Source organism: Branchiostoma belcheri, unplaced genomic scaffold, assembly GCF_001625305.1.
Source record: "Branchiostoma belcheri isolate BF01 breed outbred unplaced genomic scaffold, Haploidv18h27 scaffold6, whole genome shotgun sequence".
NCBI lineage: Eukaryota > Metazoa > Chordata > Leptocardii > Amphioxiformes > Branchiostomatidae > Branchiostoma > Branchiostoma belcheri.
In genome coordinates, this window is record NW_017804242.1 from 550038 (window position 1) to 567802 (window position 17765).

General features: G+C 41.5%; 1 protein-coding gene across 1 annotated transcript; it reads left to right on the top strand.

Moving 5' to 3' along the window:
• Nucleotides 1–4952: 4952 nt before the first annotated feature.
• LOC109482416 (digestive cysteine proteinase 1-like) lies at nucleotides 4953–15041 on the top strand. Its single transcript, XM_019785129.1, has 11 exons — nucleotides 4953–5046; nucleotides 6018–6161; nucleotides 7583–7752; nucleotides 8214–8327; nucleotides 9256–9385; nucleotides 9955–10156; nucleotides 11102–11295; nucleotides 12165–12256; nucleotides 12832–12993; nucleotides 13421–13610; nucleotides 14468–15041. The coding sequence occupies exons 1-11, from the start codon at nucleotides 5004–5006 to the stop codon at nucleotides 14665–14667; spliced, it is 1641 nt and encodes a 546-aa protein (XP_019640688.1). The 5' UTR covers nucleotides 4953–5003; the 3' UTR covers nucleotides 14668–15041.
• The last annotated feature ends 2724 nt before the right edge of the window (nucleotides 15042–17765 follow it).

Consider the following 17765-nt stretch of genomic DNA (forward strand, 5'->3'; position numbering starts at 1 on the left):
ATGCAAATAAAGTCCTCATTTGCATAATTTGCAGTTAATTATGTACAGCTCTCTGTCAGATACCTACACACCAAAAATGATGAAAATACGCTGTTCCTATCTGGACTTATTGGCTTTCAAAGATTTCGCCCGAAAGTCCCCTGCAGTTCCTGAACAAGCTGCTAGGGGGACCAAACCCACACCACTTATTCCTGACAGAAAAAACTATCTGTCACCAAAAATTCAAGACCATAGCATGTTCAGGTCCAAAGATACAAAAACCGGAAGTTCTGCTGCAGTACCAAGGTCATCCACCAGGAGGCCCATATTTGACCTTGACCTTCGTCTTCATAAGACTTATCAGCATACCAAATATCATCACAATCCATAAAGGCGTTATGAAGTTATGCTGACTACAAAGTTGCGGAAACACACACAGACACACAGACACACAGACACACACACACACACACAGACACACAGACAGACGCCGCCAAAAACAATACCTCCATTTTTCATGGAGGTAACTAAAACTACACCAATCTTATGTCAGGTTCTCCTGGACCTCCAGGAGCAAAGGGAGCAATGGGGCCGGCTGGCCCTACAGGCGAAAAGGGGCCCGCTGGTCCTCAGGGAGAAAAGGGGACCATGGGGCCTGCTGGCCCTGTGTCGCTTGGGCCACGTGGAAAACAGGGGCCGATGGGCCCTGCAGGGCCGCCCGGTCTACCGGGACGCTCCGTCTGCCCCGCTGGACCACCGGGACATCCACAAACAGCCGGACGCGTCCAGTCAACTGGAGGTGACACATCACTTCACGTTTGGTTTCTGTATCTGTATAGCCGGTATAACCGCCATTTAACGTAACTGGTGTGTTACGCCGAAGGGCGGTTATGCCGGCTATATAGATACAGAACACACCGGCTTCTGTATTTACACAACCTTCTGCGCAGCACACCAGCTTCTGTATCTGTATAGCCAGTATAACCACCCTTCGGCATAACACACCAGCTTCTGTATCTGTATAGTCGGTATAACCACCCTTCGGCATAACACACCAGCTTCTGTATCTATATAGCCAGTATAACCACCCTTCGGCATAACACATCAGCTTCTGTATCTGTACAGTCGGTATAACCGCCCTTCGGCATAACACACCAGCTTCTGTATCTGTATAGCCAGTATAACCACCCTTCGGCATAGCACACCAGCGTCCGTATCTGTAACTCATATATATATATATGTGTGTGTGTGTGTGTGTGTGTGTGTGAAAATAAACTAACACACGTTTTATTTCTGGTAGTGCCCTGTCCCGAAGGTTATACCAAGTGGCACCGTGGAACCTGCTACAAGTTCTTCAGCACACCAAAGACCTTCAGCGAAGCGGACCAGATCTGCCGCAAGGACGGCGGCACCCTGGCCATGCCCCGAGACGACGAGACCAGCGCCTACCTACATTCACTCTCCAAGAGTCAAGGCAATAACTACCGTTACTGGATCGGGCTTCACTACCAGCGCGAGAAAGGAAAGTATGAGTGGGTGGATGGCTCTGCACTTGGCGAGTACAGCTCGTGGTATCATGGACATCCTGTAGGACACCATTGCGTCAGTTCTTATTACTTCACGAACCGTAGAGCCATGTGGACGGACTCCCCATGCGAATGGAAACGACGCTCCTTCTGTCAGGTCACTACAGGTACTTCACACAATGAACTGTATTCATGTTTATTGTAATGATTTTAGTACGTAGGTAAAGCCTAAAGGCATCCAATCCTATTTCAGAGCATAAAAACTGAAAATATACTGAATAAGGCAATCTTATTTATTTATTTTATTTATTTATTTATTAGACTTTCCAATGCAACATGAAGTAGCATGGAGGAGAGACAAAACAGGTGCATATATGCACCTCTGACAGTTGTCTCTCCACATACAAAATCTTAAGGGTATTCACACATACTGCGTTACATTAGCACATCTCAATCAGTATTTCATTTTTTGGGGGTATTTAAAACTGAAGAAACAAGTAGGGTCCTTCCAGTAACCATTTTTCGTCGGAATTTTGGGTATTTTTGCTGCAGGAGGGTCAATATACACTGGGATAGTGTGGTGTTAACTCAGTATGTAGATAAGTGACTAGAATATTGGCTTTAAAAACTAGGGTTTCCAAGCCCTAAAAACTACATTGGATGCTTTTAAGTGATGCTTGACGCAACCAGGAGCTAATTTGCATACTTAATGAGGAATTTCTACAAATCTGCTGTATTCCATCATAGGCCTATGGAACACTTGTAACATATGTAATTGAGAATGAGAGGAACATCTCGATTTATAGATTATGTAAATGAGGGTGAATGTAAATGAGATCAAGGAACTCTTGTTTATATCTTGTTCATTTATTCTCCTTACAGGGCGTACCTAGACCAACCACCGAGCTCTCACTGCCGCTGATTTCCGTCTTGTAAACGGCCGTTGCCACTTTGCCATGTCCCAGAACGGCAAACTTAGAGTGTAGTGCGAGTAGCACGCTCCCTCCATACTGTGATGTTTCGTGGTGTAGAAGATTAGGGTTTTAGGAGTAGGCTTTTTGACCCGGGTTAAAATCCGAGCTTGTGCTTTCTTTTTTTTCACAAAAATAAAATCTTGACTATTTTTCATGATTCTGTTGACCTTGTGTTGAACAGCTAAAAGTAATCCCTTGTATACCTTTTTAATGTTCTTGATTCTCAAAAGAAAAGAAGTTATTATACGCTCGGATATGGCATCGACCGTTTTTAGTGGCAACGTCCGTTTCGACACGGAATGCGCCTCGACGCCACTGTCTCGGAAGATTTTCGGAAATCTGGACATAAAACTTAAGAGCTGAAGTTAAGTTTTTTTTTAGCAGGTCTACTGAGGTTTTCTTAAATTAAGGTTTGTAATGATGATATTTAGCAACTTTTTGTCAATCTTGTAAAAGGAATGGAGATTTGTAAATGTTCGCGGTCTCAAATGGCAATGACCGCAACTGTCTCAGAAGATTCTTGGAGGAAACTTTAGAGCTGATGTTGATTGTTTTGGGTACTGGGCACATAAGGTTTGCAATGATGATATTTAGCATTTTTTGTCAATCTTGTATAAGGGATGGAGCTCTGTAATGCACTTGTATTGATGTTTAGAAAGTGTGACGAGTAAGAAAGGTCCCTGATTCAATCTGTTGGTTGTTGGATAAAATGATGAATTATGAATAGTAAATAAGATTTTAGACAAATAATTAAAACAAATACATGTACTGTATAATGAATGAAGACCAAAATGATGTTTTTTTTTTAAAAGAATTTGAAGGTGTAAAGCCATTAAGGCCACTTCTGGGCACTTAACTAATGCCCACTGCAGCAGCATCTGTTCTCCCTAAGTCAGAAACATTAGGTTTGGGCAAGTTTGCCTGACTCGATAGGCGAAGCAGGGGTTAGGAGATTCCCTACCGTGGATGTATTTTGAGAAAAGTCAGTGCATACATGTAGAGTTCTAGAGAGTGAAGTACGACTCTAATGTGAAAATGTGAGATCTTGTTGGACTTTTACTATAAAAAATACTTGCGAACAAAGAAAATGACCTGACGATGCTTATACCGTGTATCAAGGTTTTAATTAGCATATCGACCTACCATGCAACCTTCATTTTTATTGTTTGACGTCTAGTCAGAAAATTATTATTTCTATTTATCGTAACTTGATGTGTATCAGATTAACGTTACATGTGTTACGAAACTTATTATAAAATCGTCGGTATTTGCTTTGAAACTAGAAAAATCTTACAATTCGTGGCACGTGCACAGCATTAAATTTATTGATGACAACATTAGAAAACAAACTAAGATCAAAGTGTTTAAGGCATGTATTGAAACAATTCTTTTGTATGGGTCAGAATCATGGGTCATGAATATGTCACATTCTAGAAAACTAAACGGAACATACACGAAGATGTTGCGAGTGGTTTTCAATACACCATGGTGGAAACATACTACTAATGAACAGTTATACGGTTCGCTACCAAATGTAACTTCAGTAGTCAAATGTCGACGTCTAAGCTTGGCCGGTCATGTAATACGTAGTGAAGAACCAGCCAGTAGGCTTCTACTCTGGAACCCTGATACCTGTAAGAGAAGAGTTGGACGCCCAAACATAACAGTTAAGAAACTTATTGAAACTGAAACTGGCTTGGAGGGACATGAACTTTTCTCAGTGATGTATGACAGACAGTTGTGGCGAACTAACTTTGTATGCTCCACCTCTACGGAGGATGAATGATGATGATGATGACAACATAAAACAATTTCCATTGTCACTTTGTTTTCGTTACTGGACTAAAATTGGTCCTTGTAATGCGATTAATCCGTAGTGACATCTTTGATAGCCTCTACCAGGCACTGCAACGCTGGAAAAATAGAAGAAATTGGCCGAAATAAAGGGATAGCATATTGGATCCTCTCTGGTCGGTTAACTGACTCCCCTATACTATCCCTACCCCTTTATTTCGGCCAATTTCTACTATTTTTCCAGCGGTCTGGTACTGACTGAGGCTAATCTTTGACCCAATGGCACATCTGTACATACATACATAGCTAATTATCATATTTCCCATTACACATCGCCTTCTTATGTAATGGATGTAATCCATAAAAAGACCTGCTTCTGGCCTAATGGCCAAAGGATACTATCTTGCCACCGTAGCATCTGCTTGGAGATTAGCTTCACCCAAACGGGGTCATCGAACTCTAAGCGCACACTCAACCATTTGTACATAGGGACCAAGGGTAGAATACGTGTGTGAGCATGTAGCTTTGCCATCGATTTGAAACATATTTTATCAAATAAATCATCAAAATAAATTAAATAAAGTAGTTGTTAATCTTTTTTGTCTTGTAATAACGTTTTAATGTGGTCATATAAAAAAGGAATAAATTTACCCCCCCCTTTACAACATGGTACAGTCGAGTTCCGTAAGTCTGCACGTGACGCTCACACGTACAGAAAGGGACAGAAAACATGGCGGGACAGAAGTTGTGGTGCGTTCTGCTGCTCTTCACCGGTAAATATGTCCTTAAGTTCCTCTTCTCTCGTGCGTTTATGCCGTGACAATGTGTTTGAAACACTTGCTCGTGGAAATACAGGTCATAAAGCATTAAATAATGTGAGACTGCTTTAGCCATAGTAACTGTTGCAGCATGCAGGGATACCGTACTACTATTTTCTTGAAGTCTCGTATTATTAATTGTCTGACATACATGTACTTGAGCCCGTTGTATTAATATGAAACTGCAAGTGAATGGAGCCCTTAACAGTTGAGTTGCCACGGCTACTCAGATATTACAAAGTTAGTAACAGAAATGCCTTTTAAAGTTTACTTTAGTGTTGCTATCCGTGTTATCATATTCCAACCGACTGTTACACAAATAAAAAATTATTGTAAAACCAAGGGTTGCAGAAATCCAATTTTGGTCGCTGTCTAGTGAATGTGTAAAATATACATATATTATATTAAAGTAGTGTTTGCATGCACCTATATACCCTGCATATCAACATGCTATAGTGACTTCTTGAACCAGGATTTATTGAAGGGGGCCTTCATGGGGGGTCCCGACAACGCTCTACGCTAAATTTTGAGAGCCGGCTACGTATTACCCTGAATCCCAGAAACCTCTTGATTACGATTTACGATAAATTCATGCCCTTTTCCGTAGAGCGGAATCCACCATTTCATAGATGGACTGCTCTAATGCACCGTACAGCGTAATCAGCGCATTTTGCGTAGAGCGTAATTCGCCATTTTAATTCTGCGTAATGCGTCGTAGCTACCCAGAATTTATCGTAAAACGCAATGGGGAGGCTTCTTGAATTCAGCGTTATATGTAGCCAGCTCTCATAATAAGGCATATACTTGTCCCCCCCCATGCAGGCCCTCTACTAAGTCTGTTGTTGTGGCTGGGTCCAATGTATGTAGTAACTTGTTACATGTAACATAAGTTAAATATGTCAATGTGTTTTTCCCCCTTTGATTAGGCCTGGCCTGCACCAGTGCGGTGAAAATGCCCTCCATGTACCATGTGCAGGGATTTCTCACTCTTCCCTACGCCGAAATCAAGGAGCCGTTTGAAGCCTGGTACAACGAGAAGGCTGGCATGAGCAGGATTGATTACTATGGAGGTAAGCCCTTGTATTATACTCTTATATGTTCATATGTATGTTATGTTTATGTTCATGTTCTATACCCATGCGACCTGTATCTGTATCTGTATAGCCGGTATAACCGCCTTTCGGCGTAACACACCAGCTTCGTAGGCACGCGGCGCGGCGGCAGCTGGCTATATTACACCGATCGACTTGTTAGACCTAACCCTTGAACTTCTACTAAGTTCTAGCGCTAGACATTGTTTAAAGCTATCTATTGACAATGCCCCAACTGTACTTGGTGACAGTGAGTTCCACTCTGCGATAGTTCTAGGAAAGAATGAATTCTTGAACACCTCAATCCTTGGTTGATAACTCTGGTACTTGAATGCGTGGCTATTTCTTGTTCTCTTTTGGGCTGGTATTAGGTACTCAGTAGTTGATACATCCACCAGTTTATTAGTCATTTTGTACATCATGCATTACTGTACTTAGTTATGTAGAACACAAATGTACAATAAAGGTCTTCATTCATTCATTTAAAAAAAAAATTACGGCTCTTGGTCGCAAATGTGCTGATGTCGACACATTGGTGCACCAAATCCGTAGGGTGTTATTGGCACCCAGTTAGACAATTAGCCTAAGAGGCTCGGTGGGCGTCACTCCACCGTACATGGTGGGGAAGTCGTGTAAAGTGCCTTTCCCAAGGGCACAACGTCGGGCCATGGTGAGTATCGAACCCGGGACCTATGCTATAATTGGTTCCGAGTCCAACACTAACCGTTGCGCCAATGACGCCACTTTAAGCCCTTGTATTTATTTCATATTTTTTGTATAAGTGATTGCTGTTTTTGTATGTATATATACATGCAAATTATTTGAAGACATATGCAATGTTGATGAATGTTGAATGTAGAGGTCTATCAGAAATTTATATGTGTCAACAGATTAAGACTTATTATTATATCCAACTGGGGAAAACCTTGAGTAAAATCATAAAATGTTTTTTTTTTCACTTGACTTGATCAGACATGATGTTGACTATCCAGAAGAGTGATGCTTCACACGTTGTTGAATTGTTGAAAAGTTAAATGAAGAGGATTGTCAGAAACTTAATAAGAGACGCAAACATCAACACATATTTAGGATATAGAATTTTCTTCTTACACAACCATAGAGTTTCTCACCTGCTTACGTTTCGATGTCTATCAGACACCTTCCTCAGAGCTTCTGACTGGAGTTCTGCAACTCGCCGCTATTTAACGCCAATGTGTCTGATAGACATCGAAACGTAAGCAGGTGAGAAACTCTATGGTTGTGTAAGAAGAAAATTCTATATCCTAAGTATCTTCCAACCTGATGAAATTATTTACGGAAATCAACACATATTGTTACATGTATATCTAACTGGAGAAAATCCTTAATAATATATTTCTCTTTCCACATGACTTGTTAAGACATGATGTCGACTATCCAGAAGAGCGATGCAAAGGGAGGCGCCATGTACAAGATGGCCTACATGACGACAGAGAAGGTCACCAACCAAAAGACGTGTTTCCAGATCAACGGTGATCCCAAAAATCCCGTCATGCCTCAGTCCATACTCCCGGATACTACCAACTTCACTGTAAGCATTTTCAGCCTTCGTTTACTCTTAAAAAACTAAAATCAGCCTACTGGCTGCTTTTAATCAAACAGATGCTTTATTGCTCTAGCTAGCTAGAATTTTTGATTTAAAAATTCTAGATTCAAAATCAACCATTGCTTGTTCTTTGTATGTACTGCAATATACTGAAATTATAGCAGCAGAGCTGTAGCAGCAACAGTGAACAGTAGTTCAGTCAATGCCTTCAAGTTCAAGGCCAAACTGGAAGTGGAATGGAAACACCACCCGGACCGTTAACTTACGGCTACAAGTTTTCACACTGAAGTGACTGAACTGCCAGTACTGTGTTAACTATTTGGATGGTCTCATTACCCTGGGAAAGGGTACTGACTGACCTGGATTCAGATGAATATGAATATGAATAGGTGAAATTTCTGCCTGACGCTGATCGTTTTAATTTCATACATTTCTTAAAACTGTAGAGACTCGGCCCCTACCCCTACAAGGGACTAGACTGCACTGCCTACATGCTGACAACTGTGGAAGGTGGCGGCAACAAGAACAACACCTACATCCTGTACATGAGTAGGGGGAAGGTACATGTACAGTTATTTTATTTATCTATTTTAAACCATGATGGACTGAATCACTTGGAATATTGTGTGTGCAAATTTTATAAAGGTTTTAAATGTTGTAACTAAACAATTACAAGTACTAATGTAACGGTTACATTTTTTTATCATGAAAGTTCATCTGTGTTGGTAGTTACATGTTTAAATTTAAAACTTTTGGTCCAACACAAAAAATTCTCTCACCTAGACTAGAGCTTTCGACCAGTCACTCTGGTCTTCCTCAGTAGACTGACCCAGTGAAGCCAGACGTCAACACTGGGTCAAAGGGCCGACATCGTCTACCAGATACCTTTGACCCAGTCTTGACGTCACAGTTCAAAGAAGCCACGTGACAAGCTTCACTGGGTCAGTCTACTGAGGAAGACCAGAGTGACTGGTCGAAAGCTCTAGGTGAGAGAATTTTTTGTGTTGGACCAAAAGTTTTAACTTTAAACATGTTACATTTTTTTGTTATCATTTCAAGTTTTGTCAATTGTATGAATCAAAATTAAGTGCAATATTAATTATATGTCAGTGTGAAAAACTGTAAGTTGACTGCAATTCAGTGACGACTTCGAAAGTTGTCCACAGCGAAAGTTCAATAAAGACATCTTGAATCTTGAAACCGGTGCACTGGCCAAGTGGGTAGAGTGCTCGCCTTGCATTTGGTAGGTCGTGAGTTCGATCCCCGGCCGAGTCATACCAAAGACTTTAAAAATGGTACATACTACTTTCTCTGCTTAGCACTCAACATTTGGGAAAGAGTATGGACACCACTACCAGTGGACTAGCCCCCTGCTGTAGTGACTGCTGTGTGTGGCCCAGGGCTAATGGACGGAGATGGGCACCGCCCTATGCGTCACTTGACGCGGGAAGGCTCTTTAACTTTTAATTCTTAATCTTGAATCTAAAGGTTGAGGAGCCTGTTGCCTACTACATGAAGGGTTACGACAGTCTGCTTGGCTCACATTACGATGAGTACCTGCTGGAATACACCATGTTCAGCTCAGAGGTGGCAGAGAGTGACTTCGAGATACCAAAAGGTATATTTATGTTCCTTCAAACGATTGATAGAAATGATATAGTACACTTTCTTGAATGTTGTAAGTCAAACTTGTTTTTCTTTGTATATCGGGGCTCTGCCTCACATACTCCTACAATATGTAGCAAGTACGGGAGCCTTGGTATACAAATAGGATGGCACCAAGTCCTTTTCATCTCCATACTGGAAATTAAAGCACAGTGTGTGCATACATGTGTATGCATGCAGCATTACAATACACACCTAACACAACTTACAGCTAAAAGACTTTAACACAAAGTTAGTTTTCCTTTTGCATGTCAGAGGTTGATGTTCATCAGAACATTCCACTTTTTGTATCTACCACCAATACTGTAAGGGTTTCTTTCTGTCCATCATAGTTCTAGTAACCCCTAGTTACAAATGTATGGCCAGAGTGATTACAGTAACTTTGAATGCCCTTTTTTTATTTTTTTGTTTGTTTGTTTCGCATAACCGGTAAACCGCCATAAGGCGTAACACACCAGTTTTGTACATGTAAGTACAAGCTGTAAGGTCTGGACTGTAGGGTTTTTTGAAATACATTTTCAGGTATGAAGTGCGGAGACTTCCCTGGACCCGGGGTGGAGCACCACATGACCTTTAACCCCATGAAGGACTTCATGGAACATCACCGTGGCAACGACCGCACCCACCAGCTGTTCCGGGAGTACCGTCAGAAACACGGGAGGACGTACCAGGACGGCAGCAGGGAGCACGCTCAGAGGCACAGCGTCTTCACAACCAACTCAAGGTGACTCTGCATTTCCTTTATTTATTGTATTTATTTTTTATTTTATTTTATTGAAATTGCAACAATGCAATGCAGGCGGAACAGAGGCAGCTGTTGCTGGTGTTGTGTCCCGCACATAGAAACGAATACTGGACAGACAATACTCATTTTCACTTGAATCTAGTGGGGAAAGTCGTGTAAAGGGCCTTTCGCAAGGGCACAAGATCGGTGGCATGTCAGGACTCGAACTCGGGACCTCTTGATTCCGAGTCATGCACGCTGCCGTTGCGCCACACGACCCCACTATACATAGATGTACATGGCCCCCTTCGGTCAGTATTGAATGAATGAAGACCTTTATTGCACATTTTTGCCACACTTGGCTAAGTACAGGTCACAACAAAACAAGATGAACGGATACAGTTACCAGATCCAGCTGGGTTGGACGTTGGCAAGGTTCTCCCAGACAGCCCAGTGCTCTGAGTCAACGTCAAGAGCCTGCTAGTCCCTCTTGCAGACGTCAAGTCAGCGTAATCAGTCTATTTCACAAAATGTATGTCAACCTTCTCCCTGCTAACTACAAATTTGGTGTGAAAACTTCCATTTTCTTGTTTCAAGCTGGTCCACCTGCAGACTGACAGGAAGGTCAAATTGGAGGTTTACAACAACTCTAAATACTACTCCAATTTCTTCTTGTTTCAGGCGGATTCACTGTAAGAACCGAGCCAACCTGGGCTACACACTGGCCATCAACCACCTGCAAATTGGAGGTTTACCACAACTCTAAATGCTACATAGAGGTGTAAAATCTTCTCCAATTTCTTCTTGTTTCAGGCGGATTCACTCTAAGAACCGAGCCAACCTGGGCTACACACTGGCCATCAACCACCTGCAAATTGGAGGTTTACCACAACTCTAAATGCTACACAGAGGTGTAAAATCTTTTCCAATTTCTTCTTCTTTCAGGTTGGTCCACTCTAAGAACCGAGCCAACCTGGGCTACACCCTGGCCATCAACCACCTGGCCGACCGCACGGACGACGAGCTGAAGATGATGCGGGGGCGGACCTACAGCCCCGAGCCCAACAACGGACTGCCTTTTGACGAAGAGGAGTTTGAGCTGACGGACGTTCCCGATCACATCAACTGGGCAATCAGAGGTATGTCTGTGTGGACAGGTGGACCCCATAGACAGGATTCTTACTGCTACGTTGGTGAAGGTTAGACATCCAGGTAATTAATAAGAGACGCCCCCCAAAGCAACAAAATCATATCCAGTTGCTTGAGTAACTGTTTTTTTTTGTTGAGGATTCTTACTGCTTTTATCAATGGGAAACATTATCTAAGAGACCACCAAAAGTGGTTACAGTGGCCAAATAGTCTTTATGTAGTGGTGATCACAAAGCCCTGAGCCCAACAACGGACTGCCGTTTGACGAAGAGGAGTTCGAACTGACAGACATTCCCGACCACATCAACTGGGCAATCAGAGGTATAGACCACCCTGGGAGTGATAAAATCTGGTGTGTGTAGACTGGTAGTCACTATACATGTACACGTAGATGGGATTCTTAATGTCAAAGGGAAATATTATCTAAGGGACCAACAACAAATGTGCACATTGGCCAAGTCAGATCGCTCTGTAGAGGGGGTCACTAATGTACAACTGCCCACGAAGACTACTCGGGACAGATAAAATCTAAGTATGTGGACAGGTGGTCACTATGGACAGGATTCTTAATGTTTGTGTCAATGGGAAAAGTTATCCAAAGGACCAGCAAAAAGTGGGAACATTTGCCAGGTGGTCCTTACGTAGAGGTGGTCACTAGTACAGGATTGACCTCACATTCAAAACTGACCATAACATTGGTCTATGTGTACATGTGATCACTATGGATAGGTTTCTTTAAGTTTCAAATATTGTATATATTTCAATAGGAAAAAAATGTCTATAGGGACCACCAAAAAGTGGACTTTTGTAGGTCTCTTTCCCAGGGTAGCTCTGACCCTGTAACCACTCTTGTTCCCAGGTGCGGTGACCCCGGTGAAAGACCAGGCCGTCTGCGGGTCCTGCTGGAGCTTCGGTGCTGCTGAGGCCATCGAGGGAGCATGGTTCCTTAAGGTACTTGAAACATTCAGTGGAGTGACAAGATTTAAAAGAAAACATGAATAGTTCCTTGCTATCAATCTATAGATACTTTTAGATGATGGCCATTCAGCACCAAGGAGAGGATGGACACAGCAATAGCTTGTTGCAATCTTTCTGTACAGTCAAAACTGCCTAAGACAGATTCTTAGACACAAGATATGTTAACATTGTATGTACTAGTAATAGCCAGTCAGTACCAAGGAGAGGATAGCTTGCTACAACCTTTCAGTACAGTCAAAACTGCCCAAGAAGACCACCCAGGGGACTGATAAAATCTGGTCTATGTGGACAGGTCCAGGTCACTATAGACAGGATTCTTAATGCTTGCGTCAATAAAAAAACTATCTTAGGGACCAACAAAACATTGTCACAATGGCCAGGTGGCCCTTATGTAGAGGTGGTCATTTGCATAGGTTTGGCTGTACCTATCTGTGCAGTCACTAGGTATGGACGGGCTTACACATACAATCACACTATATATAAATACTCTGGCAGAGTAAACCCACACTCCAAGGCTAACATTTGCACCTTGTCCTTCTGTCCCCCAGACTGGCCTGCTGGTCCACCTGTCCCAGCAGAACCTGATGGACTGTTCCTGGGGTTACGGAAACAACGCCTGTGATGGTGGTGAGGAGTGGAGGGCGTACGAATGGGTGATGAAACATGGCGGCATCGCAAGGGCCTCTCAGTACGGACCCTACACGGGAGCTGTGAGTTTTTGTTTTTTTTAAATCAAAAACGCCTGATGTTACCACCCTTTAGGGTAGATCATACAAATCATTTAGCATTTGAAGAGATACAAACCAGTCATACAAAAAGTCAAGTACAAGTTAAGTGTTGTGGAAATAAAAGAATGGAACTGGAAAGGTTCTTAGCAACCATTGAGATGGATGTTTCATTAGAGGTCTTTTTAGTAAAGTTTTAACTACTGCAAGTTGGAAGCACTGTTAGTAATTAAAAAGGAACTGCAACTGAATTCAGAACACTTTAGGCCAGCCAACATTTGTGTACAACTATATGCAGAAAAAAAAGGTGTCAGTTATTACTATTATGAAATTATAGAAATGCTAACTTTGCAACATTCTTTAATTTTGCTCCTATCTTACGTAATCATTACACTTCTATATTTCCGAACAGGACGGCAAGTGTCATTTTGACCCCAAGCACGTTGGAGCTACTATAACTGGTTACGTGAACGTTACCTCCGGAAACGCAACTGCTCTGAAGATGGCCCTGGCCAACATGGGTCCCACCGCTGTTGGGATTGACGCTGCTGTGAAGACCTTCAGCTTTTACGCCAACGGTGTCTACTACGACAAGGACTGTGGTACGTGTAGAGTTTGGACTGCTTTTTGCTAAACCTCTGACATGGGAGTAGATGTTTGCTGCATTTATCCAAAACTACTGGTAGCATTCGTATGAAATTTGACCTTGTTCCTATTTGCGTATTTAAGAATTACATTTGGTCTATAGTACTGTTTTGAAATATTGTGTTGGAAAAGATCAGCAACAGGTTAAATTCTGTTGGGCAAACATCCAATGAAACCTGTGCAAAATCACATAGCCTACATTGTACGTACGTACCAACTGCTCTGGTTCTGCTGGGACAGATGAACCATCCGCTCTGATAGTCGGTACTCACCAACGACTGTTGGAGCGGACGTAAACTAACCTGAGTAGTATCCAGGCTAGGTTTAATGCAGACCTCTGGCTTTGTTGCAGGAAACACCCCAGAGGACCTGGACCGCGCTGTTCTGGCTGTTCTAGCTGTCAAATGCAGCGTCAGAAAAGACATCGTCTGCAATAGGCTAAATCCTTATGCATTGTTGCAGTTACTATAGTACATGCCCAGATTGACTGACATGTTGTTCTACCTGTAGGAAACACCCCCAATGACCTTGACCATGCTGTTCTGGCTGTTCTAGTTTTCAAATGTGGTGTCAGAAAAGACATTGTCTGCAATAGGCGAAATTCTTATGCATTGTTGCAGTTACTTCAGACAGTACAGACTTAAGTTGACTGACATGTTGCTCTCCCATCAGGAAACACCCCTGATGACCTTGACCATGCTGTTCTGGCTGTTCTAGTTGTCAAATGCGGTGTCGGAAAAGACATTGTCTGCAATAGGCAAAATATGCATTGTTGCAGTTCTTTCAGATGACTGACATGTTGTTCTGCCCGTAGGAAACACCCCCGAGGACCTGGACCACGCAGTTCTGGCTGTGGGGTATGGCAGCATGCCCGACAGCAGTGGGAAGATGCAGGACTACTGGCTCATTAAGAACTCCTGGTCCACACACTGGGGCGACAACGGATACGTCCTCATCTCGCAGCAGGACAACAACTGTGGGGTGGCCACGGACGCCACGTATGTCAAGGTGTAGGCAAGGCTCCCCATAAGATTGTTTTACAGAAGCAAGTTGGAACTGTAGTTTCCTGGCCTGGAATCCATCCCTACGAGCTATTTGCTTGTTCTAGTTGTCACTGCCACTTGTACGACTGCTAAAACTGGCAAACAGCTGGTAGGGATGGATCCCAGGCTAGTATTTTCCAACACGAGAAATTGGACTTATGCGCAAATTTTCAACTGTGCAACTCCAGTCTTTGAAATGAAGAGTGAAAGAAATGAGAAGTGACGTCACATTATGCAGATGACTTGCGAGCAGTGGATCATAGGTTCTAGAAAGACTGTGGCACCCCCAGTTTCTTGTGTTGGAAATTATGGTTTAAACTTGCTTCAGAACCTAACAGATGAAGATAAGGCCACACCAATTTGATTTCTTGGTTAACGGATTTTTCCAGAAAAAAAATGGAGCGGGCGGGCGAAAAAAAAATAAAAATAAAAATTTGAGACCACCTGCCATACAGCCATGTAGTAAGCAATCCAGTAAGTTAAGTTACAAAATGATATAAGACATTATATTAGACACTTATTGAACTGAAAGGACCATTACTACATGTACATGAGCAACTTCTCTTACATCCCTTTACAACTATTCGTATTATTTTGCAAGATACACATCTTTACTGTATGAACAACAAACTGTCAGTTGACAAGACTCCCATCCAACTGGTTTCACTTTTATTCATCTTTCAAAGTTCCAAAGAGTGGTTTAAATCAGGGTGCTCTGTTCAGATCCCATTGTTTTCTTAGTTCAGGGCACACAGCTTACCACTGGGCTGGGCATTCTGTTGTGTCTGGCTGATATGGAATCCTAAATATATGCTTTAGACAAATTTCCAGGAATGTGTAAAAGTTATTGGAAAAAGAATTAACTACTTTTACAGATATTTTATTTCTTTCCCCAATTCCCAAATACATTTTATATTTCCCATTTACATTATACATAGCCATCATTCAAACAAATAGCCACATTGACACTCTTCAAGTTGCCACAAATTCAATGGTCTAGGGTTTCACTATAAAGTCTTTGATGTATGGGGATTTTTATTTGTAGGGGGGACCATTTTATTAAAAAAATTTAGATGTAATAATTGATGCATTATTTGCAATTGTACTCCTGTTTATAGGTATCTAAATCTAATAAGATGTAACTTTGTTAGAATGACACATGCACATGTAGTGCTTTTCACAGAGTAATTTCTATAATTAAAAGATCCTGTTTCCCCCTACTCGAAGTGGACTCTTCCGACCGCGAGAAAGTTGCTTTGTGAATGGACTTACATGTACGTGCATGGAGGACTTTTTACTTTGCCAAATTCCCATGTTTGTGGTAGGATTTTGTACTTTTTGAGAGTAATACAGTTTGTGATGCCAGAATACATTGTTATGTCGTGTTATTTTTACATATTCCCTGGAAAAAAGATCGTTTTGAAGGTGTGTTTGCATGTGCCTCCCAGGCCGAGTTTATACGTTCGGCCGATTACTTTTAACGCCCGTTACTAGCACATGCTTCCGACACAATACGTGTTTCTAAATGAAATATAATATATATCTAAAAGGGAGATGATATGTTGTTACAGGTGACTTAGTAAATCTGCCGTACGTTTGACTGTCGTCAGTGAAGTTTTGTCCCATGAATGGTGACATGTGCAAAGGGGTGGGGGGCGAGTTCTATATCAAAAGAATTTTTTTGACGAACTTTTGAAGAGGCAACCTGGCTTTCCGAACAAATTGCACTCAGAAAAATGTTTCTGCCTTGAAGCAATGTATTTTTAACGCTGTTAACTATGCCCAAATTTTGAAAAATTACAACGTACGGGGTGGATTTTGGGGCCCCAATTCGGGACCCGAGAGTATGGATTTTTGTTCTGTTTTTATTTTTATTTCATTTTGGCAAAAAAACGAAGCGGCGAATCCGTTAACCAAGGAAATAAATTGGTGTGGCCTAAGACTATGTGTTACAATGTATTGGTTATAAAGGGATCCTGACATATCCCTGCACACCTGCTGCCAATCAGCATTATCTCTAAGCAGATTTCTTCAGGGCCAAGACACTATGGTCCTACGAGACCAAGGAATGAATGCTACCACTATGTAACCAGTTGGACCCATAGACCATTTGGTTAAGGACTGGTGAACTGAAGTGTCTTGCTCCTGAAGAAATCTTTTTGAGATTAGCCAATTAATTAGAAAAATTTGACATTACAGTTGTGGCTTAAGAAGCAAAGGACATGTAGTGCCAATGCTGGGTAGTTGTTTGAATCAGAGGTTTTCTCACTGCGGATTTAAATCTTATCAAGTTTTCACACTCTTTGTTGGATATGACATAATACATGCTACAAATGTATATAGAGCCTAATATAATATGAAATCATAACACTGCGATGATAAAATCATTGACTGCAATTATCACCCTCAGGTCTATGTAGTGTGCAATTCTTCAGATCTAGAAAGTTAACCCATTTTGTTGTTGATCACCAGAAAAATCATTGATAACTCATATCTTCTAAAGATGATTGGATATTATCATTGGGATAGATCTGCTATAAATTCATTTATGAATGATACATACATGTATAGACTCCTACATATATACATTGTATGGTTGAACTTACACATTGTTAAAGCTCAGAGGAGGGGGAGGTTGATTTCAGTGATAATTGTAATTCATATTTGCTTTTGTTTGATGCAAAGTTGTACTATTTCTTTTAGAGATAAATTTGAAATTTATCCCTAGTACTATGCAAATTTATTTGGCCAAAGGCTTGACAAATATTATTGTTTACTGTATGTACAGTGAAGAATTGAAGTGATTGGTAAGAAAATGAAGTAAAGCATGATTACCTACTTTCTTGTACTTGAGAGTAAAATCCCTCTTTTTCATGGAATAGAGCTATTCTTCCTGCAACACTGTTTAAATCTTGTATTGAAACATCGACTTGAACAGATTAAATGACAAATCTTAAGCGCATTGAGTGTATCATTTTTTTATTACACATAATCCACAATTTAAATTACTTAGATAATATTATGTAGTTGATATCAAAATTTTCTTGCACATGGACTTGTATTTATTCA